Raw genomic sequence first — 27,346 nt, 5'->3', positions numbered from 1 at the left:
AGAACAGCAAACAATGCCAACAACAATACAACAAAGTACTATGAAAGAAGCAGTGACAGACGATGAAGAACAGCAAACAATGTCAACAACAATACAACAAAGTACTATGAAAGAAACAGTCACTGAAGATGAAGAACAGCAAACAATGCCAACAACAATACAACAAAGTACTATGAAAGAAACAGTGACAGACAATGAAGAACAGCAAACAATGTCAACAACACTGCAGCAAACTACTATCAAAGAAACAGTCACCGAATATGAAGAACAGCAAACAATGCCAACAACAATACAACAAAGTACTATGAAAGAAACAGTGACAGACAATGAAGAACAACAAACAATGCCAACAACAATACAACAAAGTACTATGAAAGAAACAGTGACAGAAGATGAAGAACAACAAACAATGTCAACAACAATACAACAAACTACTATCAAAGAAACAGTCACCGAAGATGAAGAACAGCAAACAATGCCAACAACAATGCAACAAAGTACTATGAAAGAAGCAGTCACCGAAGAGGAAGAACAGCAAACAATGCCAACAACAATACAACAAAGTACTATGAAAGAAACAGTGACAGACGATGAAGAACAACAAACAATGTCAACAACACTGCAGCAAACTACTATGAAAGAAGCAGTCACCGAAGATGAAGAACAGCAAACAATGTCAACAACAATACAACAAAGTACTATGAAAGAAACAGTCACTGAAGATGAAGAACAGCAAACAATGTCAACAACAATACAAAAAAGTACTATGAAAGAAACAGTGACAGAAGATGAAGAACAGCAAACAATGCCAACAACAATACAACAAACTACTGTCAAAGAAACAGTCACTGAAGATGAAGAACAACAAACAATGTCAACAACAATACAACAAAGTACTATGAAAGAAACAGTCACAGAAGATGAAGAACAGCAAACAATGCCAACAACAATACAACAAACTACTATCAAAGAAACAGTGACAGAAGATGAAGAACAGCAAACAATGCCAACAACAATACAACAAAGTACTATCAAAGAAACAGTCACTGAAGATGAAGAACAACAAACAATGTCAACAACAATACAACAAAGTACTATGAAAGAAACAGTGACAGACAATGAAGAACAACAAACAATGTCAACAACACTGCAGCAAACTACTATGAAAGAAACAGTCACCGAAGATGAAGAACAGCAAACAATGCCAACAACAATACAACAAAGTACTATGAAAGAAACAGTCACTGAAGATGAAGAACAGCAAACAATGCCAACAAAAATACAACAAAGTACTATGAAAGAAACAGTGACAGATAAGGAAGAACAGCAAACAATATCAACAACACTACAACAAACTACTATCAAAGAAATAGTCACAGGTGAACAGCAAACAATGGCAACAACATTGCAACACAGTACTATTAAAGAAACAGTGACAGAAGATGAAGAAAAGCAAACAATGCCAACAACAATGCAACAAAATACAATGAGAGTAACAGTCACCGAAGATGAAGAACAGCAAACAATGACAACAATGCAACATACATCTCTTGCAGAAACGTCAACAGAGGGAGATACAACACCCCAGCCAACGACTCTTAAAGAAAATACTGCTACCCAGTCTGGTGAAGTAATGTCTACCATAAAGGTAACTGATGTAACAACAACAGCAGCTACCACAATGCCTGCAACTGATCTTAAAGAAACAACAATGTATTTTGAAACAACAGTCTTAGCTGAAATAGGTAATTTTTTTTATTATTTACATTACATAATTATATCCTATACGAAAGTATTAGTTTTCTTTTAAATTATTCTACTTTATGTTTATTTCACAACACAGCTCTCGGCCTATTATTAGGCGTTTTTTCAAGTAAAAATTTCGGCCCGATCTCCTATACCAATCCCGGGCCCGGCTTGGCCTACACGACCTGAATCCTTGTCCCTGACTGTCTGGCAGGAATTCCAGATAGGCCTGCCATGTTTACAAAATGTAAAAAAATAAAGCATCTTTAATGAAGTAGTAACCTTGCCATATGTTCTCTGTACTAGGTATGTAGGAAAGTATGAATTGTGTATTATAAGGTGTCATTATATCATTTTTATTTCGAATATTTCATTTCAGGATCAGAAAGTTTTTCGGTATCTTTAACGATAACATTCATTGGAGAAAATGAAGCAATATATGACAGTGACCTTGATGACAGTGAATCTGAACTCTACATACAATATGAACAAATTTTGTGTTCCTTTGTAAGTCATTAGTAGTATAACACTATGTTTGAAATGTTTTACAGATAATCAAATAAGAAACTAATGTAAGATCGTATTTACCGGGAATGTTAAAATAAGGATGTCAAATAAACATTTTTAAAAATATGTTTCAAAATAGAAACAAACAAAGTTGATTACCATGACTAAAATAACAAAAATGCTGTGTACAGAAAATGTTACGTAATGAATAAAAATCACAATTTATAGTCATTATAGCAATAGTGGGCAGAGGGGTTAAGACAGGGGGCCGCAAAAGGGAGGCAATAAACTCAGCATAAGTTCAAGGTTCTCCTCGACCATATTTATTGTGGTAAACACAATAAAAAGACTTATTTTTATTGACTTGCTCATGTATACTTTAAAGAACCCAAAGCACTATTCGAGAGTAGGATGCTGGTCGTTTACAATAGACACTTGCTACCATGGGTCTAATCGTCAATTGAGGATGAATATTATAAAACCAAGTATTGATTCATTTTTTAACTAGTTTTATACTATGTTCTTTAATGATATACTTTACTGTAATTTCCTATCTTGTATTTTTTAAATGAAGGCGATGAACACATTGAAAGAAAGTGGAATATCCAGTGATACTCAAACTTGTCGTGCAAGCTTTGAACCAGGCAGCATAATTGCCAACCTGCAGATAGAATTTAGAGACGGTACAACAACTGCTGACGAAGTACAAACTGTCCTTACAAATTCACTCCTACAAAATGGAACTGTACCAACTACTCAGTTTACTGTTGATATCATAATTGTTAAAGGTAAGCATATTATTTTTCTGATGTTTGGTGTTTTGAACGCGAAATTTATTTTGTTGTTAAACAGATTTAAACAGATTGGCATACAGTTTTATTTGTTGCTCTTTTATAACCCGGAAAAGTTGTATGGGAGTACACTTCCATCGCTTATGTTTAAAACTGCGAGATATTAGACAAATCAATTTTTATAATATGGGATGTACCGTAGTACCCATTCAAGGTAAAAGATGCGTAACAACTTGCTTGTATAATCATTTGGGAAAATACTTTTGTATTTTGTATTGTAGATTGTAGATTGTATATGTTTCAATCAGAAACGTACTAAACAGTGGGAAAGTGGTAAATCAGTAGTCATTTCAGCTGACTATTTTATTTAAACTGTACTAGACAATTTGATTAGTAGGTCGTAATTCAGTCGATTTCCCGTCCGTTCTTGTCTTGTCTATCACATATAATCACATTCTTCCCTATTTTTTTTTTGCTGGTATTTGTTCTACATTAGCCGGGACTATTAGTGATTGTCAAATTTGTCCATTAAATTGTGCAAAATTACCTCTGTCTACTATATTAGCCGGGTATTCATTTTCGTTGTGACAAGCTCAGTCTTCAACATCAGTTAAAACCTCAATGAGTATAGAAACCCTTTTAATAAATTATGAAAGTATGCATTTAATAATCTACATTCTAGAGTTATGTACCTCTGAATACTGTGGAAATGAAGGAATTTGCAACGATGATGTGCAACCTCCAACCTGTACATGTCGCCAAGGTTATGGCGGAGATAGGTGTCAGGATATAGATAACGGTAAGTTGAAACTAAAACATTTAGTATGTTGCATCCAGTACTTAGTAGTGTTCACATTTGGAATATGATTATTATTATTATATATACCTTCCTACTTTTAAGATATAATTTGTATATAAAGATGTGATACCATCAGTTTTTTTGTAAATTTATAAATAAATAAGATTAATGTCTAGAATCTATTTTCTTCTATGTACATACCTGTATATCAATACAAATTAAAACAACTAAAAGGTATATATTTTTACAGCAAAATGGTAGCCTTGTCATCAGTTTTACGTTTTCCTTTTTCAACCCTTCATTTTTTGTGCACAATTTCTTTCTTTCATCTTTTGTTTTGGAAAAAAAAGTAATTCTCCATAGCATAACAAATTAGTGTCTACATTATTATAAATATAAAGGAAACAATATATATATATCCCGCATACCTGGCTCAGCCTATATACTGTGCCAGTTCTGCGGTACATTTCATTTCGAAATATATATCTTGCACTGATGAAGGGCTAGTGTTGCCCGAAAGCTCTGCTAACTTTTCTGGCTGTTTTACTTTATCGTTTTGATTTAGCTTTTCGCTTTTTTTTCTATCTCCATTGCGATCCAGCCACTGATACCCACAGCATTGTCATTTTTCAGTAATTTGCATTTTATTATATATATTATATAGAATTAATAACCGAGAGATAAAAAGGCGGTACTGATATATTACACGGAGCTTTTGATGTATTTGAGGTTAATGATTAATTTATTTATATTCTTTACAAAATGATGAAGATTCGTTGGCTTAAATAGTACTATTTATTTTATTTTGCAGGATTAAATATTTTTATCACAGTCGGTGTGTGTGCTGTAGTGATTTTATTTGTAATGGCAGTGTTTTTGGTATTTGCTTTTGTTGTCTACAAACGGAGAACAAATCTTAAAAGAAGTTTATATGGTTACCAATATCCTGGTCAACGCAGCATGCCATACTTGTCCAGAGACTTCAATGCTAGTAGTGTTTCCAACTCATCGCTTTCTGATATGTATGAGGACCAACGGCGTACAGCTCGGGTTAGTAGATTATTATCACCAGTATTTACTATTGTAAAAATGCCTTATGTAACTCATGTAATAAAATTGCTATTACATTACAAATCTTAAGCATTTCTTTTTGTGCAATAACAATTGCTATTTGCCTTCGTTGTCCGAACAACAATAAAATATATTGGCGATTTTACTTCATGTTGTCATTTAGTGTTTTTACAAAACGTTTAATATTATAATTATCATACTTATTTTTTTTAACTGGTATTATTTTAATTTTAATAAAGTTTGGTGCCTACATTCAATCAATGGCTCACACAGAATTTCAACGTCCCTTTGTTGCAACTGGAAACGAAGAACAGGTTAGTTTTTTAATTTATTCCAAATAATTTATGTCATGAATAAAGTGGGTAATTTAATCCAAGTTGATAATAATATATTTATCTCAGCATTTAGGCCTCCAAATTATCAAAAGCACCACAATATTGTTAGTCTCAACTTTTTTAAATAAAATGATTTTTATATTTTTGTCTTACGTGAGGTAATCCCACTTTTATTTCTTATTCTATTTCCATATATATTTCCTCTAAATACATTTTCATTATATATCATGTATATTTTTCTATTTAACATTTTTGATATCATCTTTTTACCTACATATTTTCTAGTAATATTCCTCTTTTTATACATATTATACTTTTTTTTATAAAAAATATTATTTTGTATTATTAAACATAGTTGATTTTTACATTTTGTTTATAGACTGTGTATGAAAATCAAAGTAGAATGGAATTCGATGAGGAACGTTGGCTTGAAAATAGCGCAAGATAGAATATTTACTTCTGCCAATATCAGTTAAAACTATCAATATTATTAATTTTATACATTTATTATATTACACAAATTAAAATGTGTATACTCAGATTAATTTAAAATTCTCAGTAATATTAACTTCTGCTGCCAATAGCAGTTAAAGCTGTCAATATTATAAATTATATACATTTATTAGATTACAAACATTAACATGTGTATACTCAGCTTAATTTAAAATACTCAGTAATATTGACTTCTGCCAATATCAGTTAAAACTGTCAATATTATAAATTATATACATTTATTAGATTACAAACATTAACATATGTATACTCAGAATAATTTAAAATACTCAGTAATATTGACTTCTGCCAATATCAGTTAAAACTGTCAATATTATAAATTATATACATTTATTATATTACAAACATTAACATATGTATACTCAGAATAATTAATTACTATAACCTATAGGAAATTTGGTTGGCAGGCTATTGTAACTACCTTTTATAATATTAAAGATATCCGACGGAGATACAAATCACTCGTTCTTCTTAAGTTAGTAAAGTTAAGGTAGTAAAGTTAGTGCATAATAAAAAATATTTCAAAATAATATAAGATGCTTAATCATGTTTAATACCATAAATAATTAGTTATGTACTGCACCTTTCAATTCATAGCACAGCACTTGATTGGTTAATAATCATGGTATAGCCATCTCTCAGATTTAAATTAGTTTTATAACTTAATTCAATCGATCTTGGCGTTGAGCTTACGTCTTCAAATAGTAAGTATACCATGGTAATAATTATTGCATATCTGAACAGACACAGATTTAAGAAGTAGTCATGAATTATTAAATGTAGCAAAGAACGGTGAAGTACTCCAAATTCTATGCATTTTCTTCGTATATCGTATATACAACATTGACTGGGTAAAATAATATTGTCCGATGATTTGGATGAGCATGTTTGCCGTAACTTATTAGTAAAATCAATCTACAATGGCCTCTCGTATCATGATTGTCGTCAGCAAATTCCATATGTCTCGCAAACATTACCCACTAAAACGAGCAACACAACACACAATGCTTATTTTCATCATCACCCCTTATCTTGCCTACTCTTGCGTAATTCATACTTTCACAGGTTAACTACTAAATATAAGTTAATTTAAAGCGTGTTTACACCACCACTGACTATTTGGACCATACCTGGTCATTGGTGTAAACAATAAGATATATTGTCCCCTTAAAATTGTTTTTTTTTTTTCAAATTTGTTGTTGAATATGGCATTTTAATGTTACATAATAATTATTCATTTTGACCAAAAATTGGATCAAACAAAAATTATTTACCTAAAAAACTGTAATTTAAAGCAAATAATAGTCAAATTGGCTGCCAGCCAAGGGTGTCTAGAAAACTCAGATATCTGACTTTTCTAGATCTAGAAAACTCAGATATCAATATCTGAGTTTTCTAGTTCCAACATGGAACTAGAAAACCCACATCATCAAAAATGATTGGTTGGTAGGTCATTTGGATCATTCCATTATTAATCAGAAGGTAGGTCATTTGAAATACTAAAGTATTATTAAAACTGTGTACGTTTTCTTACTAATTGTAAAAATGTAGAAGCGGCCACGGCTTAAATCATAAAGAAATACAGTGCACGTTACCGTTAAAATGTAGGCTTAAAAATTAGGTATGTTGGAGTTGGTGTGGGTACGAGTTGGTTGAGGTACGAGTTAGCCAAGTTAGGAATAGGTACGAGTTATTTTGGGTACGAGTTGACCACTTCTAGCCTAGTAGGGCCAGGCCTACTCTTCGCGATACATCGCGATAGCGCCCACACGTTGAGCCTTGAATTGAGTTTGTTTAGCTAGGCTAGGTCTAAATGCTAAGCCTACATTTTAAAAGGTGTATACTGTATTTCTTTATGATTTAAGTCTTAGGCCGCTACTACAATTTACAATAATTATTATTATTATTAATTAGTAAGAAAACGTATAGCTGTACTGTAATATTTCAAACAAGCTACCCTCTGATACTAATGGAACGATCCATTTTATGATCTGGGTTTTCTAGGGTTTTCTAGTTCCATTCTGGAACTAGAAAACTCAGATCTTGATATCTGAGTTTTCTAGATCTAGAAAACTCAGATAATGAGTTTTCACTTGGGTTAATTACGAAATGACATATTGAAAGTCTGATTTTATTAATTTTCATTTTTTATGTTTTTTGGGGACGATACATCTTTAATGTACGAACTGAGCGGCTGCTGTAATGTGTAATCTTTGTTTTCCCGTAATGATTCGTGTTAATGTCTTTATTGTGATAGTATCATCAATGTGATCGGAAAGGAGAATTTAGCTCATCTATTTCTCTGTAGACCACCTGTGTTGACCCTAAAGCTTTCACTAACGTGGCTGCGGTCAACTTTCCAGTCCTTGCTACAAACTCCGTCTGGAACGTGTGTATGTAAATTAACTCTTTGTTTCTGGTTTCGCTTATTGTATTTAATCAGGCGTACCCAGTCTTTGTGTATTATGTGTATGGCCAATTCGTTGTCGTGCTGGTAAAGATAAACCAAGACGAATCTCTGTCATTTCACAGAGTTTCAGGGGTAGTAAAGGTAGGCACAGAAATGGTAATACCAACTATAATAATTATTGAAATCTATACTATAACTATAACTATTTTCCGTCTTAATGAAGGATGATGAATTTCCTAAAACGATAAGTGTCACATATTAAGGATTACAGAGTATCACCTTAAGCCCCAAATTGTTAAAAGAATAACATTTTACCAGTAAGGATAGATGTGAAAGTAACATGTACGTTCTATGTGTGTATATTTCATTACGTCAGGCCGATTTATAATGATAGCTTTATACATGATAATAGTAAATCCTTTGAACATTCCAATGATTTGAAATTATGAAACTCATTTATAAATGTATAAATACTGTACCATTCACGATAATATCAACAATGCCAACTTGGATGTGAGTTTGTATAGCTAATTGTTAAAGTAGTGTTATGTCAGCGCTCGATAATCTCTACCATTTACCATCTCCTGTCATGCCAGAACATCTGATGATTGTTATAATAAAAGAATATCGCATGCTTGGTTGATTTGTTTTTGGCTATACAGTACAATAATGCTGTAATACCATTTTGCTGAGCTATTTTTAGTCACGTGCAAACGCAACTCTACAGCTCAATATGTCGGTCGGTCGGCCAGTTGGTCGGTCGGTTGGTCGGTAATCACTAACTTTAGCACGCGACTGCAGCCATGTATATGGCCATGTTTGTACCTTATTCCGATATAGCATACCTTGTTGAAATTTTACACCGCGGCATTTTCAGTTGGATTTAATTCTATACTAATTATAAACCATTTTAAAAGTAATTTATCTGATTTGGAGAATCGAATATGTTTATATAGCCCCGATGCACAATAGCCATCAACCCTTGACAACTATGTATACCGGGTACATACTGGTACGTCGCCATACCCTATACAATGTACGTCAATTCTACTTCATTGTTACAGAGACGACGTCATGGTTCGTTTATTCCAAACATCACACATTCCTAGTAAAACGCACAAAGCATTCTAAAAAATAGCATAATTATGATTTCTATGTAGGCCTATAATAACAGCAGCCTTTCGCAAACGAAATGGGACGGTAATTTATTAGAGCTTGTACAATATCGATTCCGAGACACAAGCAATGTCCGTTCCAACGAGAAAGCTCACAAATAGGTTAAAACTATACAGTAAATTTACCAAAACTTGACTAGTTATGACTATTTTTTAGCTTTTCCCATGATATATTTTGTTTTATTTATGTTTACAATGTTTATACATTATTTTTGGGTAACTAAAAGAAAGGGAAAAAATAAAGAAAAATAGATGATTTAATTGGATCTATCTTAATAGTTGACCAGTCGTCGGAACCTTAACATGCACAGAAGATAATCAAAATGCCAGTGATATACTTAAATTGAATTACTTAATTTTGAAATGATAATGATGAAGAAATTCGTGAGAATGAGAAACTGTTCCTGGGATAGTATATTTTACATGTTTCATTCCAAGAAATATAATAAAACACATAAAAGGTTACTAACGAGTTAAACTTAAATTTCAAAGGTACAGAATGTAAAGAATTGCAAAGAAAAGATAAGGAAATAAAATACGACCAAAAGTGCAACACCGTAATCGAACAATTGCAGCTATTGAAATAATATTGAAATGCTTACGGACATGTACGCTACCATTCATTGTTATGCTTCTAGTGTGGTTTGTATTATTGAATTTCGTAATCCTTTTTTATATTTGCTTTGTCACTGTAACAATATTACAATATACGCCCTTAACAGGATTAGAACGTTACTTCAAATGGATTTTACCAACAATTTGGATGATTCATAAGTTTAAACACGGAAAAGATATATTATTTGTTTTGATATACTTTTAATTGAAGATACTTTGGAAAGTAGCCTTTCAATTCTGCATTCACAGCAATGCCTGATGTTTAGGGCAACCTCTTGCTCCTACAAACAAAATTAACCAATGATCTGAAAATGCACTCATAAACAAAATGTTATTAATAATTTTCTTTTCAAAAAACTAGTTTATTTAATTGTTCTTGCTTAGTTCTGTAACCCTAGTAGTACCTTCAGAATTATTACGAATAAAATAATCCAGATTAGGGTGTAGAATTGCAATAGAGTTATTAACTATATCTTATACCGTTTTGATAATTGGAACGGGATTGTTTAAGAGGAAGTTCCAAGGGCTTATTTTCGAGTTTTCGATGTTTCTCATAAAAGAAACACAACTCTAAAACATTTATTTGTAATCGGTTTGAATGAGACAGAAACTCATTTCGTTTAATTTCCATATCTGTCAATAAATGTCATGTTTTGCCTCGGTATTTGTTCATACATAAGTAATGTTTTCAGATTCAACTTTACAAATTTGGATACGACTACAATAAGTTTAAAAATGATGTTACAGTGTTTACAATAACTGAAAGCACAGATATAATATTAACTGAAGCGAATATTATAATTATTATGTTTTACTATTTTGGTAAAATCATTCTGTTAATTATTTGATTAATGACCATAGTTTTATGTTTCCTTTTGATAATGGATTTAGACTCAAAATTATCTATATTCAGTGTTCTTAAATAATGCTGCAATATTGATTTCTTTGTAAGAGGAAATAATCATGTCTTTTAAAAACTGTTACGGCTGATTAGTCTTCAAATATTGTTATTGTTAATAAAGAATGTACTGTATAATGAAATGTGTAATGTGTGTGTAAGTGTAATGAAAGTTGGCCTAGTTCCAACAAACAGGTTGTTTCATCATTTTGTCCACCACAAACCTAACAGCCGTCTTTTGAGCAACATTGTTATATAGACATTTAATCAAAATAGTATAACGACTGTTTTCAAACGTTTGTTAAGAGATGTTAAGCTATTTATATTGACAGTATGAGCAATTGTTTTATCTTAGGATGTACACTCATCTTTTTATTGGTGTCATTTGTGCAATCGGAACATATATGTAAGTTAAATTAATTATTTAACCTACTTCAGGCGATACCCCTATGTTTAGCGACAATAAACGTCCTACAGTATCACGTCTGCTGTCAGATCCTATCATATCACCTAACTTATATTAGTAACTTAATAAAAAATAACTGAAATAACGTCTTTGAATAAAGGCTATTGTATAGTGCCAGGGGATGCTATACAGAGCACCATATTCGATGAAGATTGCTTTCAGAAGACACAATACCGCCTGGAACATCTCTCGTTATAACAAATATTTACTGTCTGTACGTTACGTACAGTATATTCTGTCTAGACCATTTTCTCTCTCAGCTAGCAAATTTATTTATTTTTTCTAATTTTAGTTTTAGGCAAAAAATTATTTTAGGCATATTTGTTTTATTTAATTTTATTACTGAGTTAATTTATATATAAATGGCATTGTTCTAAGGGTCCCTAATGATAAGCTTCAGCTATCACATTGGTTCAAGTTAAATTAGCTTGGTGGATAATGCTCGACTACCAATCCCATGTTCGTGGAAACAATCGTGAAATGCTTGTATTAATCATGTTAGTTGTCTCACACATTCAGTTAGTTTATTCCGTTTTTAACCATACTGGGGGAGTTAAATGTAAGAGGCTGTCAACATAGCCAGATAATCATGTTGACATTTTTTGCCTTGTCTTAAAATAGCGGCCATTTTTCAAAATGGCCACTAATTTTATATAAAATGTGCATAATATCAGATATCTATAAGGTAGATACACAATCTTGTTGACACTTCAGTTTATGCCTTGTATTGTTGAATGGCAGCTTATTGTCTCTATAGTGACATGGTATACAGTACATGTTTATTGTCTATTACATGGAGTTTGACGTTTCAAAATTATAGGCCTACTCTAAATAGAAAAGGAATTAATTAGATAATAAATATGATAATGTTGTTTAGTTAGTGTGTAAGTATTCATAGTGTATAGCTCCACGCAAAAATGTTTGTACCAGCTATAGGTTAATTGTCAAAATAAGGTGTATTTTGTGTATTTTTTGTATTAGAGCAAATATAATATATTGCTATTAATTTGAGACTAAAATTCTGACTAGTGGTTGCTGAGATATCGATATGGCCATTTTCTTGACCAATGGTCAACAATAAAGTTTCACGGTCATTTTTGGCAAAAGGTGTCTATTAAAGTGAATAGAAGTATTTTGCCACCAACAATGACCATAGCCGCCCAACAATTTCTGAGATATGAAAAGTGTGCTCTAAGCCAAACATGTTTGTGCCGGCTATATGTCAAAAGACAAAATTAAGGGTTTATTGACAGTTTTATGATTTGTATTGCATTAGAACAAATATAAACATATACTTTGCGAGTAATTTGAGACCACAATTATCACTTTCTGACCAGTGGTTGCTGAGATATTCATATGGCAAATGTATTAACCAGTGGTCGAAAAGGGGTTTCCGCCCACTTATGGGTCTTTTGAGTAGTTTGGTACAAAAAATATTCCAATACACCCAGTAGTTACCAAGTTACGCAAAGTCTTAACTTTGACCATATTGACCTTTGCCCTTGTACTGACCCAGCATCCCGATTTTTTTTCGGCCAACAGCAAAAAACTGATTTGTATTGATATAAAAAAGCAAAAAAACATTGTTTGCATAGTTTGCTAGAGGGTGCAGGTGAACCCTTTCTGGCTCCCCACTACAAGCAGTGTTACGTCTAACGAAACAATCAACCACTAATATAACAATGTAACTGTCACTTTTCTGCACTTCAGTCTGGTTATTATCCGTAAACATTTCTATGTCTGCTGTATGTCGGTTCACAAACAGTGGAGGAATTATTCTAAATAATTTCTCCATGGTTCAATTGTCAATTCTCTATATGTTTTAACCGTTTGGCATGAACGTTGAAATTTAATCTTCAACATTGTTGGACCTGATTTCCTGTTAACGTTTTTATATCAAATTATCAGTTGGTGCTTCAATTAAATCATTCGCAAACTAAGACCAAATTTAGAGAATGCAATCACCCGATACAAGCTTTTCAATTGTGCATTTTGCCGCTCCTATTATAGCTATATACCTTATTTCCCTAACATAGCATGATGCTCTTTCGTTAATTATACAGCTAAAATATGAAGTTCGATTTCACCGACTTTGTGTTATCATCTCTCTGACTTTATACCGGTCCGTCCATTATTTTTTTACAGCTGGACATAGGGCATTTAAGTGTTGTGTATAGTATGTATGGACATGCGTTTTATCTCGCAATCGGATGAGCGGTAACATTATATCACCATCAGGCCCGTAGCCAGGAGAGTCTTATGGTTCGGGCGAACCCCCGCTCCCCCTTTACAGCGACACCCCCCCCCCCCCTTACAGCGACACCCCCCCTCCCCCCTAACCGACTGCGAATCCTCATCCCCGACATGTCCCAATACCTCTCTCATCTCTGAAAATCCTCCAAATACGTGTCCCACAGTACAAAGGTGTCCGTATACTTAGTGTCCGAACCCACCTTGACAGATCCTGGCTACGGCCCTGATATGGTTTTAGTTACATTAGTGGTTGATTTTACATTAATGGTTCAATTTGTATAACGTTAATGTTTATTATTACATTAGTGGTTCATGGTTAAGTTAGTGGGTGATACACGGTCCAATATTTGAAAGTATAGATGGATAACTGCCCTCACTGTTTTTTTGTCACATGGTTATTTGAATTTACTATAATATCAATTATTCATTTTAACTGGTTACTCATTTGTTTGGATACTATATTATTTTGAATTAAAAATTGAATTCAAAATTATTGGTAATTTATCACAATTTGATACTCAATAGAGTAGTATGCACATAAAGAATGTTTATGAGTGCGATGGTACAAATAATTTCATGAGATGAGAGATGAAATTCTATTTTCGCCTCGTGGAAATATAACCGTTCATCATTCACCTCATAAAACCATTCCACTCATATTTGTAAACTAATTTGTTTCAATCTGTTTTCCCAGATTGTAACTATTATGAATACGAATGTGCTGATGGCCGATGTATTCCTTACACATGGCATTGTGATGGATTTCGTGATTGCGCTGATTGTAGTGATGAAGCTAACTGCAATGGTGCAGGTAAGTTGTGACGTTCTTGATGTGTAGTGTATAGACCATGTGACGAACAATCAAACTCGCTGTGTCAAAAGTTATCATTGGGTAGCCTACTGTAGTATAACAACCGCTCTTTTCCCCCTGAAAATCAGTCCCATTTAGTTCCAATGGCTTTGGTGATTTTAGGCTGTTGTAATGATACATTCTATATGCGAAGAAAATATAGTTGCATAAATAGGATTACGAATATTCATAATTGTTATGTTCACTCTATATAATTAAAGGTATATTTCATTCTAAATAGAAATGATTTAGAAAATGGTAATTTAGGCCTGCATTGTTTGTTTAGCCCACTCTTTGTGTTATATGTAATGGCAATTTTAAAGCATTTGACTGTATTTTAGGCTTGTTCTGAGCTGAAAATCTTGGAATGTATAAGCTATATATCCGTTGGATAGAAAGGCCTGAAGTATTGTTTAAAGTTATGTTGTAATGTAGAAAAAAAACAGAAACTTTATTACGCTATTAAACACAAATGTGATGAAATAAACTGCATAACATTTGCAATCGGCGATTATTTAAGAATCTAACATTCTTCGAACCGGTTAGTCTAAATTTTAAGTTGAAAATGTATTTCCAAGTACATCGTCTGCGCATTATATACTGCATATGAACAAATGGATGCGTACGTGTAGTAAGAAAATGTGTACGTTGTACCTCTTTTATTTAAAGTATAATTATGTTGCCAATGTTTGTGTTAATTATTAAGAGATTCTCTCCAACAAACATTCTTCTTTTTTGGTTTAGTTAACGCTAACATAAAAACAGATTTCCAGAGTGGTTTGGGTGGTTGGACTCAAGAACGTGGTGATGATTTTGATTGGACATTGGCGTATGGTTCTACACCATCATCTAACACAGGACCAACAAATGGTCGTTCGGGGTATTCTGGTATGTTTATAATCATCTTATTTTCATTGGGCTAACTTTTCTTTTTTTTTTTTAATTTGATTCACATTGTCTCCCAATTTATCCTTTTATATTTGTCCATTTCCCAAGTTATATTTTGTCAAAAACAACTGCGAGATTAACTGGTAATTACTATTATCTGAAATCGATGCATTAACAAGCAATTACTATTTAACTGATTGTGTTCTTGTTTCCTTTTTATTTCCACATACATAGTTTATTACATTATGTTTATATTGAAAAAAAACCCACCATACATATTAAAATGAAAACCCTTAGGACGCACCTAAATATCCTTTTAGTGGGGTTTTCTACTGAAGTTGGCTAGTGTTAACTCATTGCGTTTTTTCACAGTCAACTCAATACGGATGTCCTAAAGGGTAGGCCTACAATAAATAGAATGTATGCACACCTAAAAATGTCCATTGCTAAAAGTAAATGTTATACTGTAAAAAAATAATAATAAAACAATTCAACAAGCTGTAAAGCCAAATTAAATTAATCACTCTTCTTTTTCATTTCCACATTTTACAGATTATTATGTATATATCGAAACAACATATACCGCATATGGGCAGTCAGCTCGTCTAAGAAGTCCACTACTACCACAGAGTAACAATTTAACCGTGGCATTTTACTACCATATGTACGGAAATACTATTGGAACACTCAATGTTTATAGAAAGTCTAACGTTGGTGATGAACTTGTATGGTCAAGGTATGGTAACCAAGGAAATACATGGCGTAATGCTGTAGTACAATTGTCGCACACTGGTTATGGAGACAACTACATCGTATTCGAAGGCATTTCAGGAAGTTCATACACTGGCGATATAGCAATTGATGACATTTATATTGTTGGTATGTAATACAACATTGAAATTCAACTTTATTATTATTGTTATTATGAAATTATTACTGATATATGAATATTTAAGATGCGTTGCGTAAGAATTGAGAACGCTTTCTATCGAAATCTGTGTAGCCGAATGGTTATACTTTGGAATGTGTCATTTATTGATTGGAACCACGCGAATACAGTTTTTCACATTGAGATGATAATATATCGTTACCTACGCAAAAAAATATCAAATGAAAACATGATAAACATTCCGATCAAAACACACATAGGCCTAATTGTTTTTGCTGCAATAAGCAAGATACATGTATTAATAATAATAGTTATTTGAACTAATTCAAATGTTTTGTTGCAAGTTTGGAACAGGTGGGCTCATATTTAATTGCATCGATGGGTTAACGCTAAAATAAGCACTTCTCTAGAAGTATAAAAAGTAAACTGTACCAAACCTCGGAATGATTTCAGAAATACATAATATCGCATAATTATACAAATTAATGGTGTTTTTTCAGATTGTACCACTCAATCTTTTAACTGTCCTAACGGAATGTGCATTTCAAACAACAGTCAGTGTGATGGATTTAATGACTGTGGTGATTGGTCAGACGAACAGGGTTGTGGTAAGTGCTTATACTGTACGTACACGCGGAACGTACTGATTGAATAAAATTTACCTAAACTACATCGGAATGGCTTCCATTTAAGAGAATAATCAAACCCAGGAATCCATAACCTCTCTATTTTTAGGGCCGTGCAATTATGTATGCAATTTTATTGGACTGTGTGTAATTGAATAAATAAATATATCAATATTTGCATTTAATTAGGCACGTGTGATTATGTTTGCATTTATACTGGAGTGTGTATCAGCAGCAATCGCATTTGTAATGGTATTTATGATTGCCTATATGGTGACGATGAATATGGATGTGGAACAACGCCGTTTCCTACATCTTATCCAAACGGTTTGTGCTTTCTTAATTGCTATTTAAAAAAAAAATAATGATGATATTCTACAAATATTTCTTTCCGGTCTCTACCATGATACGTAGACCGTGATCTATTGGTGAAAATATCCACATACATAATTATACCTAACTATAATTGTGATGAATATTCTCTTCTAATGTACTTTGTAAGGAAAGTTTTTATTTTAGATTGCTGTTCTATAACTCTTTATAACTATTTTATATACAGTAACCCAAGTTACTAAAAAAAAACATGTTTCTGCAATTTCAATGAAAAGCCACATGATTTTGCAACGAGGCCAAACTTGCTACCTAAAGCAAAGTTTAAAATCAAACTATGCTTAATTCGTGAACACTTCAGTTTTTTTCAACACGAATTTTCAATTCGCTTATGGGTGTCACATTGTTAAGCGACTTCCGGGTTTATTTGCTGCATTCTATCCAGAAACTTTGGCCGTTGGTGGTGACATTTCATTTTTTCTTTTTCTCTTCTTTTTTACAAATAATATTTTATTTTTATTTTCCCCTTTACAGCTTTTTTCACTTTCTTTATTTTATTCTTTCATTCTTTGTTTCTATTTTCTTTCTTTTCTATTATCTTTCTTTTCTTACTTTCTTTTTCTTATTTTCTTTACTTTTTTGTCTTTTTATCTATTATTTTCCCTCTATTCTAGTTCTCGTTTCTTTCATTTTTTAATATTCTTTCATTTTTTAATATTCTTTCATTTTTTAATATTCTTTCCTTATTTTCTTTCTTTCTTTTCCTTATTTCTATCTCGTTACCTTTTCTTGTTCCTTTTTTCGTTATTTTTCTTTTTACTTTTCTTTCTTTTATTAAATTCTTTCTTTTTTCTCTTTTTCTGTCATTTTTCATTTTCCTTTTCCCCCTATTTATTCGGTCTTTTTCCTATTTCTATTTTTCTTTTGTTTCTTTTCCCTTTTTTGTTTTTTTTTAAATATTTTTTATTTTTTTATAAAACGTTTTCCCTGTTTTAAAATTTTGCCTTTTTTTGTCTTTTTTACCTTTTCTTTTTTAATTTGTTTCTTTTTCCTCTTTTTCTTTCTTTTATTTGTTTTTATTTTTCCCCTCTTTTCTTTTTTTCACCTCTTCTGTTTCTCTTTTCTTTCATTTCTGTAATGATTTCATTATTTTTTATATATATATATAATTTTACATATATAATATCTTAAAGATGGGAACAGTTCATATTCATTTTGGTCAACTTATTATTCAAATGAATACAACAACAGTTTAAATTTGTATTTATTAATTTACGTTCTGTATATTCTATATTGTATTGTGTGAAACAATAGACTTGAAACTAGAAATTGTCACTGGATAATAACTACATCTTTAATTTTTTGTTATATTTTTCAGAATGCAAAACCGATATATATCTTGAAGATGCAAATGTTTCATATTCATTTTCGTCTCCAAATTATCCGAATAATTACTACAACAATTTAAATTGTGAATGGACAGTGTCCACCTCATCAGAGTTTGTCATTCTCCTTCAGTTCAACGACTTTGAACTAGAGTATGGATATGATTATCTGTATGTTGGGTTTGAAGAAAATAGTTATGAGTATACTTTCACAGGTTCAACCACCATTCATTCTATAATTTCCAAAAACTCGAAACTGTGGATACGTTTCAACACGGACTATAGTGTGACATATAGAGGATTCCATGCAACAGTAACAGCTTTAACAAATGGTAATTGTGTGTGTCTTAACTCATGTTATCGCTTTTAAAATGATCTTTATGTGGACCACAGACATGACATAAGCCTTCAACAACGTCCACATAAAACCAAGTTATCATCTACAAAATAAATTACTCCCAATTACTTCTATTTAGCTTACATTACATTAAACAAACATCTGGACTCACCGCATACAACATACAGTACTTTTTCCTAAAGGAAAAGATACATGTAAAAGATTGCTTTGTATGAAAAGAAAAAAAAAGAAAAAGGTTAAAAGAAGAATTACAATAATAATTATGATCTAGATCAGTAGGGAAGAGTGAAATTAATTATTTTTCAATTGTAATTTCACTCTTCCCTGATCTAGATAATTCCCCAGTTTCACACATACATATAATTGTCATGACAATCTGGTTAAATTTGTTTATTTTGGTCTTAATATTAGATTGTGACTTTTATTGCCATGACGGTTTGTGCTTAGATGAGTCTCTCGTCTGTAGCGGTAACAGCGAATGTACAAATGGCGAAGATGAATTGAACTGTGTCATCGGTATGATTATTTTTAACCTTTCCGGTTTTATCAGAAATTGTATTTGATATAGTTTTCAGTTGTTATTTATGTTTTCCACATAGAAATTCCCTTCTTCAGATGCTGTCTATGCTAGGGTCGTTAAATTAATTGTTGGTACAGTAGATTATAATTATTTCCCAAATCGCTGATTTAACAATAAATAAACTACGATTGCTTTTTGACAAATTGATATACTCTCATGTAAAATTAATACATTTTTTTACAGAGTGTGATGTTACTGAGATATCGCTTGAAGATGAGAACGTTTCATATTCATTTTGGTCTCCAAATTATCCTTTTAATTACTACAACAATTTAGATTGTCTATGGATTGTAAACACCACATCGGACTTGGTCATTCGTCTTGAGATTACCGACTTTCAACTGCAGCCCTATGATGACATTTTGTTTATTGGCTTTACAGAAAATAACTATGAAATTAGTTTAACAGGCACATATTATTATTATGATGTAGTGTCCTACAACAACGTAATGTGGATAAATTTCACTACAGATGGTAGTGTAACATATAGAGGATTTAATGCAACAGTAACAGCAATGGTTCCACAAGGTAAGTTGTTGATTGCAAACACTATTGATGACAGGTTAAATGCTGATTTCGAGCCTAGTGCGTCGAACAAAAATTGCAAACATTTGGCTTTCTTAGATTTGCTTATAATCAAAATCTCATTTTGTCTTTAGCTATCGGTAATATAAAAACTGATTTCCAGACTGGTTTGAATAGTTGGACTCAAGAATTGGATGATAATTTTGATTGGACAAGGAGGTATGGCTCTACGCCATCATCTAACACTGGACCGAGAAATGGTCATTCAGGATATGTAGGTACGTTATATGTATACAATATAGTTTATTATTTACTTTTATATGCCTAGACAGTATTACTTTCCTAATTATTGTTATATACATTTTTGCTGCAAAATGTAAAATCTATTAAGTAAACCATGTAAAATAATCATTGTTGTTTATTTCTACTTACACAGTTGATTATTATGTCTATATTGAAACATCATCCATCGGTTCTGGATTGACAGCTCGCCTAAGAAGTCCTTTGCTACCACAAAGTCAAAATCTAACCTTATCATTTTACTATCACATGTACGGAGATACTATTGGAACACTCAATGTGTATAGAAAATCTTACGGGAATGATGAACTTTTATGGACGAGATATGGTAACCAAGGAAATGTATGGCTTTATGGTGTAGTGGAATTATCGAATACTGGTTATGGCTACATCGTATTCGAAGGCATTTCGGGAAGTTCATTTACCGGTGACATTGCGATTGATGATATCTATATTAGTTCAAATGGTATGTGATTTTTTATACAGAGTATATGTTTTATTGAGATTGTCGAAAATATGTAATTTGTATTAAAAATGGTATTTAACTCTTCGAGCTATGCTGCCTTAATTTGGTTTAACTACATTTTTTTTGAGATTGAGATTTTTGTCTTATTTGACTCTTGAGGGTATACTCTCACTTGAATTGACCATTTATCCCAAAATATGTCTTTAAATATGAAATTTGAGGACCCCAGTGGAAATAAGAGGACCCCAATGGAAATAAGTTTTCTTTTAAACTTTCTTGGGTTATTCCTCGGTTCATTCTATTAATATTGTTATCGTGTGCTTTTTCTATGTTATGTTTGTCTTTTTGAGTGAACCGAAAAAAACTGAACAAAATGTATTATTAATAATTAGGCTTATCTACAAACACCCATAGAAATAATCTGACAAAATCAGTATGATGAAATATATAATGAGACAGATTATGCTTTCAGCAGAAAAGCTTCTTTCATATACATTTTTATTTGTACAACTTGTTCAGCAAATTACCTGATCTAAATTAAACTTTATTTCAACTATAGTTACTAAATATTTTGGTAAACTTAGATAAAAAAACAAACAAATTAACTGCAAAGTGCCCTGTTTTCGAAGGATGTCGCGCCATTTCGAAAAAAAGGCATTATCTGCAATTTTACCCCGCAAAATAAAAAAATAAAAATATGTGAACTATTTTTTTAATTAATGTATTTATAAAATATATTCATTTGAAAATAAAATACTACTTTAACTGTTTTAATAAAAAACAAGAACGTGTTTTGGTCAATTACCAAGTAGCATTTTGTAGATAAACCCTTTTCTCAAAGTAGTGCAGTATGCCATCCATCATAAATACAACAGATTCTTTTGAAATTGGATTATGGATAATTTAGCGACAATGTTGTATTGGTTAGTAGTTTCTTTTTCGGTAGAATAATTATGAATAATCTAATTATATATATTTAGGTCTGTGTGATTATATATGCGATTTAACTGGATTATGTGTAAATAGTAGTCGCATCTGTGATGGTATAAATGATTGTCAAAATGGAGACGACGAAAATAGATGCTATCCAAACGGTTTGTTATTTTAGTTTTAAACATAATTATACTAAATGTAAATACAACTGTTCAGTATACAATTCAGATACAATAGGAGATAAATATAGGAGATAAACATTTAAAAAAAAAATAAAATAAAAAATAAAATGCCACTATTTAATTTGATTATTCCCATGAGCAACGAAGTTGTATTTATCAATAGTTTGTTTTTCTAATTAAACATATATAATTGATAAATAAATATTTACATTTAATTAGGCACGTGTGATTATGTTTGCATTTACACTGGAATGTGTATAAGCAGTAATCTTATCTGCGATGGTATAAGTGACTGTCTATATGGCGACGATGAATATGGATGCGGAGCAACACCATATCCTACATCTTATCCATCAAACGGTTTGTTTTTCTCTTAGTCATCAATTTACTTTATAATACAATATTATTAATTGTAAATGAACAAAGTAAAATAAGTACGTAAGTGCAACTAAAGATAGTGGCCTTCTTTTACAAAGTTACATCCACAAAATGAATGAAAAACCATGTGAAAAAAATACAGTATAAAAATAAAAAGGACGTCGTAGTAATATACAATACACATCTTCATTGACCACGACAGTGACACAAAGTATTTATTAGGCTGTATAATGAATCTGTTTCATTGATAAAATGTTTACGTTTAAATGTTTTAAAAAAAATATTTCTATATATAATAAAATAAAAATATAATTTTTTTTTCAGAATGTAACATAACCGAAATTTATCTTCAGGATGCGAATGTTTCATATTCATTTACATCTCCAAATTATCCAAATAATTACAACAACGGTTTAAATTGCGAATGGACCGTGTCCACCTCATCAGAGTTTGTTATTCTTCTTCAATTCAACGACTTTCAACTAGAGTACGGATGGGATTATCTGTATGTTGGGTTTGAAGAAAATAGTTATGAGTATACTTTCACAGGTTCATCCATTCATTCTATAATTTCCAAAAACTCGACACTGTGGATACGTTTCTACACGGACTCTAGTGTGACATATAGAGGATTCCATGCAACAGTAACGGCTTTAACAAATGGTAATTTGTGTATTTTTTTACTGGTTTTATTGTTTTTTTTTAATTGCTATGTATGTTGACCACAAGCAAGACAATACGTATCTAAAAAGCGTCCACATTAATTCACACTACATTATCAACAATATTCCACATTACATTAACAAGATATTGTCATATTTTTAGCTTTGAAATGCACTCGTTATCGTTACATGGCATACCACTTGTAAACATTAAAAAGAATCACCGCATTTCACAGCAATACAATATAATTACTTTCCCATAAAAAAGATAAATACGTGTACAGGATTAATTGTTATGAATGGAATAAAAACAGAACGCATTTGTTGTTTACCACAAACGGTACAGTACAATAATAAATAAAAATAATAATAATTAAATCTTAGCGGACATTTAAATACAAAGAGCATCTTTTCTATTTTTGGAAATAATGTAAAAACTAAATTTTAAATTATAAATTGAGAAAAGCAATTACAATTTTTCACCATGTTCTCGTCGCCACAAATAATATCTGCATCTAGATAATATCACAGTTTCACAGATAATCTTAATGAAAATCTCGTTGAATTTGTTTATTTTGGTCCTAATATTAGATTGTGACTTTTTTTGCCATGATGGTTTGTGCTTAGATGAGTCTCTCGTCTGTAACGGTAACAGCGAATGTACAAATGGGGAAGACGAATTGAACTGTGTCAACGGTATGATTATTTTTAACCGTTCCGGTTTTATCAGAAATTGTATTTGATATAGTTTTCAGTTGTTATTTATGTTGTCCACATACAAATTCCCTTCTTCAGATGCTGTCTATACTAGGGTCATTGAATTAATTGTTGGTACGGTAGATTATTACCTAAATCGGTGATATAACTATAAATGAACTACGATTGCTCTTTGACAGATTGGTAATTATACTCTCATGTAAAATTAATGCATTTTTTTACAGATTGTGATTTCACTGGGATATCGCTAATTTATTTTGATTTATTTCGATGAGCAACGAAGTTGTATTTGCCAATTGTTTTTTCTTCTAATTAAACATATATAATTGAATAAATAAATATTTAAATATTTACATTTATTAGGCACGTGTGATTATGTTTGCATTTATACTGGAGTGTGTATAAGTAGTTATCTTATCTGCGATGGTACAAGTGACTGTCTATATGGCGACGATGAATATGGATGCGGAACAACACCATTTCCTACATCTTATCCATCAAACGGTTTGTCTTTCCCTTAATCATCAACTTACTTAATGTATACTAAAATAATAATATTAATTATAATTGAACAAAGTAAAATAAGTACAACTGAAGATAGTGGCCTACTTGTACAACGTCACATCCACAAAAAGAATGAAAAACCTTGAAAGTAATATTAGATTGTGACTTTTTTTGCCATGATGGTTTGTGCTTAGATGAGTCTCTCGTCTGTAACGGTAACAGCGAATGTACAAATGGGGAAGACGAATTAAACTGTGTCAACGGTATGATTATTTTTAACCGTTCCGGTTTTATCAGAAATTGTATTTGATATAGTTTTCAGTTGTTATTTATGTTGTCCACATAAAAATTCCCTTCTTCAGATGCTGTCTATACTAGGGTCATTGAATTAATTGTTGGTACGGTAGATTATTACCTAAATCGGTGATTTAACAATAAATGAACTACGATTGCTCTTTGACAGATTGGTAATTATACTCTCATGTAAAATTAATGCATTTTTTTTACAGATTGTGATTTCACTGGGATATCGCTAATTTATTTTGATTTATTTCGATGAGCAACGAAGTTGTATTTGCCAATTGTTTTTTTTTCTTCTAATTAAACATATATAATTGAATAAATAAATATTTAAATATTTACATTTATTAGGCACGTGTGATTATGTTTGCATTTATACTGGAGTGTGTATAAGCAGTAATCTTATCTGCGATGGTACAAGTGACTGTCTATATGGCGACGATGAATATGGATGCGGAGCAACACCATATCCTACATCTTATCCATCAAACGGTTTGTCTTTCCCTTAATCATCAACTTACTTAATGTATACTAAAATAATAATATTAATTATAATTGAACAAAGTCAAATAAGTACAACTGAAGATAGTGGCCTACTTGTACAACGTCACATCCACAAAATGAATGAAAAACCTTGAAAGTAAAAAGGACGTCGTAGTGTTTATAATTTCCAAAGGCATCTTCATTGATCACGACAATTTCCACAACGTATTTAATTGGGCTATATAATAAATCGTTTTCAATCATAACATTTTTACAAAAATCATGTTTTAAATTTTTTTCAGAATGTAACATGACTGACATTTATCTTCAGGATGCAGATGTTTCATATTCATTTACATCTCCAAATTATCCAAATAATTACAACAACGGTTTAAATTGTGAATGGACAGTGTCCACCTCATCAGAGTTTGTCATTCTTCTTCAATTCAACGACTTTCAACTAGAGTATGGATGGGATTATCTGTATGTTGGGTTTGAAGAAAATAGTTATGAGTATACTTTCACAGGTTCATCCATTCATTCTATAATTTCCGAAAACTCGACACTGTGGATACGTTTCTCCACGGACTCTAGTGTGACATATAGAGGATTCCATGCAACAGTAACGGCTTTAACCAAAGGTAATCTATGTATTTTATTACTGGTTTTTGTGTGTGATTTATGTGTGTGAATGATATTTATGTGACCACATGCAAAGCAACAAGCCTATATTGAACCTAATCACACATAGAAAAGATTCTACTCCACTATACATAAAAGAACCATTCATATCTTAGATCTGAATGCACTCTGATCATTTTTAATTAGTTAATGCATAATACAGTATTGTATTTCATACCACCAATAAACAAAAATCACCACAAATATATTACTTTTTCTAAAAAAGATGAAATACGTGTAAAAAATTTCCTTTTTAATAATTGAAAAAAAGACAGAAGCTAAAAACTTATTTTTGTTGTTTACCACAAACGGTACATTACAATAATAATTACGTTTTTCGGAAAAAGATGAGTTTTAAATTATTAAAGAACAACATTTTAACTTATAAATTGTGAAAAGTAAAATTACATATTTTTTTAACCAAATTCTCGTCGCCACAAATCAAGATAATTCCACAGTTTCACACCTACAAATAATCTTTAGGAAAATCTGGTTGAAATTTTTTTAATTTTGTCTTAATATTAGATTGTGACTTTTATTGCCAAGACGGTTTGTGTTTAGATGAGTCTCTCGTCTGTAGCGGTAACAGTGAATGTAGAAATGGCGAAGACGAAGTAAACTGTGTCATCGGTACGGTGAAACTTTTTCTATGTCCAATGTATTAATGATGAATAGAAAAACCTGTAGGTCTCAATAAAGTTTTTTTTCGCACGATTCGTCAACATCTGGTTTAGTTTGTTCATATCGTAACATTCATTTCGCATTCGTAAACATAATCACAACCACAATAATTTCGTTTTTCCTTTTTTTTCAGAATGTGAAATTAATGAGATATATCTTGAAGATGCAAACGTTTTATATTCATTTTGGTCCCCAAATTATCCAAATAATTACTACAACAATTTAGATTGTCTATGGATAGTAAACACCACTTCTGACTTGGTCATTCGTCTTGAGTTCACCGACTTCCAACTTCAGACTTATGATGACGTTTTGTATATTGGCTTTTCAGAAAATAACAGCATAACAGAAATTAGTTTTACAGGCACATACTATTATGATGTATTGTCCTACAGCAATGTCATGTGGATAAATTTCACTACAGATGGTAGTGTAACACGTAAAGGATTTAATGCAACAATAACAGCAGTTGTTCCACAAGGTAAACTACTTTTTTAATTCAAATTCAATAATTTTACAACGTTATGGTAATGTATCTCTTACATTGTTCGCGAAAGCGTTAGGCCTATATTAAAGAACGTTAAAAAACGTACAAAAAATGAAAACAATATAATTAAAGAAACACTTTTTATTGTTTTCAAAATGGTTGTTGTTGGCTTGTCATCTTGTTTGTAGTTTGTAATTTGTAATAACATTAATATACGCAATTTTTAATTGTTTTACCTATCTTAACAATAAGAATATTCGCATTATTTTTTGAAAGAGGGAAATTAAAATGTGTGAACAACAGTTAATATTTCTATTAATACTTTGCAAATGTTTTGAATTCAATCAATTGTATTGGATGAATGAATGCTAATGATACACGTTCAGGAAAAACATCTTTTACTTTGCATAACATAAATAAGCTATGATTTTAGTCGGTTTAATAACAGACAGCAAAGGCAAGCCAAAGTCAAAATCGGAAGTTGTTTGTTCTCACAATATAATATTAGTCAGTAAAACTGTCCTCATTTTAATTGATTTACTGTTGGAATTTATGCTGACTG

General features: G+C 31.5%; 2 protein-coding genes across 2 annotated transcripts in view; both read left to right on the top strand.

Moving 5' to 3' along the window:
* Positions 1-3: 3 nt before the first annotated feature.
* Positions 4-6,540, top strand: LOC144844640 (uncharacterized). The gene is made up of 7 exons (XM_078701643.1): positions 4-1,745; positions 2,126-2,253; positions 2,828-3,041; positions 3,727-3,843; positions 4,655-4,893; positions 5,154-5,228; positions 5,629-6,540. Exons 1-7 carry the CDS (start codon positions 14-16, stop codon positions 5,695-5,697), a joined length of 2,574 nt encoding a protein of 857 aa, XP_078557769.1. The 5' UTR covers positions 4-13; the 3' UTR covers positions 5,698-6,540.
* Positions 6,541-11,161: 4,621 nt separating this feature from the next.
* The window catches only part of LOC144845722 (uncharacterized), a 79,427-nt gene continuing 63,242 nt past the window's right edge, over positions 11,162-27,346 (top strand). Inside the window, exons 1-21 of the mRNA XM_078703150.1 lie at positions 11,162-11,266; positions 14,274-14,390; positions 15,174-15,317; positions 15,870-16,196; positions 16,707-16,814; positions 17,022-17,159; positions 18,541-18,879; positions 19,317-19,421; positions 19,669-20,013; positions 20,145-20,288; positions 20,447-20,776; positions 21,757-21,870; positions 22,111-22,251; positions 22,594-22,932; positions 23,523-23,627; positions 24,012-24,152; positions 24,347-24,415; positions 24,804-24,944; positions 25,238-25,576; positions 26,142-26,246; positions 26,431-26,778. Of these exons, the coding sequence (XP_078559276.1) occupies positions 11,194-11,266; positions 14,274-14,390; positions 15,174-15,317; positions 15,870-16,196; positions 16,707-16,814; positions 17,022-17,159; positions 18,541-18,879; positions 19,317-19,421; positions 19,669-20,013; positions 20,145-20,288; positions 20,447-20,776; positions 21,757-21,870; positions 22,111-22,251; positions 22,594-22,932; positions 23,523-23,627; positions 24,012-24,152; positions 24,347-24,415; positions 24,804-24,944; positions 25,238-25,576; positions 26,142-26,246; positions 26,431-26,778 (4,012 nt within the window). The 5' untranslated portion in view covers positions 11,162-11,193. The remainder of the gene's footprint in view (positions 11,267-14,273; positions 14,391-15,173; positions 15,318-15,869; positions 16,197-16,706; positions 16,815-17,021; positions 17,160-18,540; positions 18,880-19,316; positions 19,422-19,668; positions 20,014-20,144; positions 20,289-20,446; positions 20,777-21,756; positions 21,871-22,110; positions 22,252-22,593; positions 22,933-23,522; positions 23,628-24,011; positions 24,153-24,346; positions 24,416-24,803; positions 24,945-25,237; positions 25,577-26,141; positions 26,247-26,430; positions 26,779-27,346) is intronic.

This window comes from Antedon bifida, chromosome 6 (genome assembly GCF_963402885.1).
Source record: "Antedon bifida chromosome 6, ecAntBifi1.1, whole genome shotgun sequence".
NCBI classification, from domain to species: Eukaryota; Metazoa; Echinodermata; class Crinoidea; order Comatulida; family Antedonidae; genus Antedon; species Antedon bifida.
Note: the sequence above shows the minus strand (reverse complement) of the source record. Positions and strands in the feature narration are given on the sequence as shown.

Coding starts and splice junctions, on each gene's coding strand:
- LOC144844640 (XM_078701643.1), top strand. CDS start 14: ATGCCAACAACAATACAACAAAGTACTATGAAAGAAGCAGTGACAGAC. Junction 1,746..2,125: donor AACAGTCTTAGCTGAAATAG/GTAATTTTTTTT, acceptor ATTTCATTTCAG/GATCAGAAAGTTTTTCGGTA. Junction 3,844..4,654: donor GTGTCAGGATATAGATAACG/GTAAGTTGAAAC, acceptor TTTATTTTGCAG/GATTAAATATTTTTATCACA.